The 2,725-nt window shown below is 39.1% G+C and overlaps 1 protein-coding gene across 1 annotated transcript in view; it reads right to left on the minus strand.

The window, feature by feature from the left end:
* MED17 (mediator complex subunit 17) overlaps positions 1–2,725 on the minus strand; it is a 24,738-nt gene that overhangs the window by 7,099 nt on the left and 14,914 nt on the right. Inside the window, exons 8-9 of the mRNA XM_045293077.1 lie at positions 1,963–2,147; positions 1,437–1,574 (exon numbers count right to left, since the gene is read on the minus strand). Coding sequence (XP_045149012.1) covers positions 1,437–1,574; positions 1,963–2,147 — 323 coding nt within the window. The remainder of the gene's footprint in view (positions 1–1,436; positions 1,575–1,962; positions 2,148–2,725) is intronic.

The raw sequence follows: 2,725 nt of genomic DNA on the forward strand, positions 1-2,725 counted from the left end.
TGAGGAGCTGATGCCAGGGGCTTAAGTAGAAAGCAAATGTTTTGAGAATGATGAGGGCAACAAATGTACAAATGGGCTTGACACAATGGATATGTGTATGGACTGTGATAGGAGTTGTATGAGCCCCCAATAAAATGATTAAAAACAAAACAAAACATCTTACTCAAAACAAAACAACAACAACAAAATCCTTCCATGTCCAACTTGCTATTCAACCAATCTGGTGATTTTCCCACAACTGTATTTCACATTCTGAAATTTCCATTTGGTTCTTTTTCTAGTGTTTATTTCACTTTTGATATGTCCTGTAATTTATTATTATGACCATCTTTTTCTTTATAATCTTGAGTTGAATCACATTAACTTTTAACTGTTGGTCTCCATTAATTGACCCTTTCCTTTAGTTTAGAACACATTTTATGATTCTTCATATTCCCAGTAATTTTGAATTTTATTCTGGACATTATTGAAGATACTTTGTAGAGATTTTGAATTCTGCTGTGTTCCTGAAAAGAATATTGATTCTTCTTTTAAGAATCAAAAATTCTCCCTTCAAGGGAGACATCGGACCATGTAAGACATGACAAAATAATAATAATTTATAAATTATAAAGGGTTTGAGAGGGAGGGTGTTAGGGAGGGAGGGGAAAATGAGGAGCTGACACCAAGGGCTCAGGTAGACAGCAAATGTTTTCAGAATGATGATGGCAACAAATGTACAAATGTGCCTGACACAATGGATGGATGGATGGATTGTGATAAGAGTTGTATGAGCCCCCAATAAAATGATTTTTAAAAGAAAACACACGCAAAAAAAGATGGCTGCATCTCTATGAAAGCTGGGGTCAAAATCTACCTCACCCCTTCACAGACAGGTCTCAGCCAGATCTAAGAGCATATCACCAACTGGGCGAGCACCTCAGTCAACCCCAGGCCAGGGAGCAGTGTAAAAGTGGGGCTGTTTTGATACAGGATCAGGAGTTCAGGCTCTATGTTAAACACCCTAGACCACCCCTGAGCAAGAACAAACTAAAGGAACACCCGAGTCTCCTGAAGCTATGCCGCTTTCTGCTCGAGGCTGGGGTCCATCACTGTAGCTCAAGAAAGTGACAGTTAACTCAACAGAAGATTCTTTACCTTCTTACAAATACTCGACTCACCTCAAACCCGCCTCCACAAGACCACCACTGAGTGGATTCTGACTCTCAGCGGCCCTACTGGACAGAGCAGAAATGCCCTTTGGCTTTCTGAAATTTCCAGTCTTAGCACACAGACTCATCTTTCTCCCGAAGCAAGTGCTCTACTGTGGATCTTATTTTTTTTAATGTGGTGCCATCTAGCAAATTAGAGCCAAAAAGCTTCACATACTCAGCAACCATCAAAACGGGAGAAAGGACTTTACACATGAAGCACACAATGTTGTTTTTGACACTTACTTGCATATTTGCTCATAGCCTTGTGATGTGATCAAAACTTTCACGCTGGATTCATAGACATCGTTAATATTTGACCAATGCGCCTGTATCTGAGGGTCCTCAATGCGACTTGCTAAGCTGTCAATGGTTGCAGCAGTTCTTTACAGAAGTAAGAACAAAATTAAATCATGATTTAAATCATTCAATTTCAGAAGATTGAAAAATTTTAACAGCTTTTAAAAAATATGACCATTTGAACAGCCAGGGCTTTAGGTAAGTATATTTATAACTAAGAGAAAAAGAAACTTTTTGAAAGATTTGTTGTCTCTCTGCTAATCTATAAACTGCTACTCTTGAGATTATTAGTTCTGAAGGTAGTCATTTCCAAATCCCTTATTTATTTCACGGAATAATGAATTTTATAGTCAATCAGAAATTTGCAAGACTCTTGTCTTGTAAAAAAAACAGGGCAGAGAATCCAGAAAATAAAGCCTGTAACATAGTAAGGGAGAAAGGAAGGCAATTTCAATAGTCACTGCATTCATACCTGCTCCTCAGAAAAATATGCTTTGCTTGTTTAATGATCTTTTCCAGAAGCCCTTCACTTGATTGTAGTGAGCTGATTTCATTCTTATCAAAAGCTTGAGGCCCGGAAAGTCTCATTCTCTTGTGGCCAAAAGGTGCACTTGCAGGATGAGGCATCGTGATGGAGCTCAGGGTCTGTTTATGAAACTGTAACCAAAAAACCCCCTCATTTAATTTAACTTTGTTTTTCAAAAGTATCATAATTCACACATCGTACAATTCAATCCGTTTTGGAACATCTTCTGTGTTCTTGTACTCGTTCTTTGCTCGCTGTTTCCCCCCAACTCCCTTGCCATGGCCTCAAGGAATCATTCATTCAGTTGCCATTTCTATACATTTACCTATCCTGATTTCATACAGAAAGACACTTCAAAACAAAGCAACACAGATAAAAATGTCAATTGAAACAGGAGAAAGTAAACAGTAGAAAAAAGTTCATGGATCGTGAGGGAGATCAAATGATGCTGTGGTTCAAATAAACGACAGCCTCCTCACGGTCTTGAAATGGAGAAGAGTCTTTATTCCGCTGACTGGGCTACCGAGAAACGAAAGACATTTCCCTTCACAGCAGCCTGAGTGAACTTGTCAGTCCATCTTTAAGACCAACATCTGTCTAGGGTTCAAGCACGCTTGGACAGAAGTAGAAGGCAAGCTTAATGGATTAACTGTAACTTCAAGAAGAGTCTCCTGGGGAGGAGATGAGCCAGTCAGGGTGCGATGTAACA

This window comes from Echinops telfairi, unplaced genomic scaffold (genome assembly GCF_000313985.2).
Source record: "Echinops telfairi isolate 266 unplaced genomic scaffold, ASM31398v2 ScPeMD7_1713;HRSCAF=2227, whole genome shotgun sequence".
NCBI lineage: Eukaryota > Metazoa > Chordata > Mammalia > Afrosoricida > Tenrecidae > Echinops > Echinops telfairi.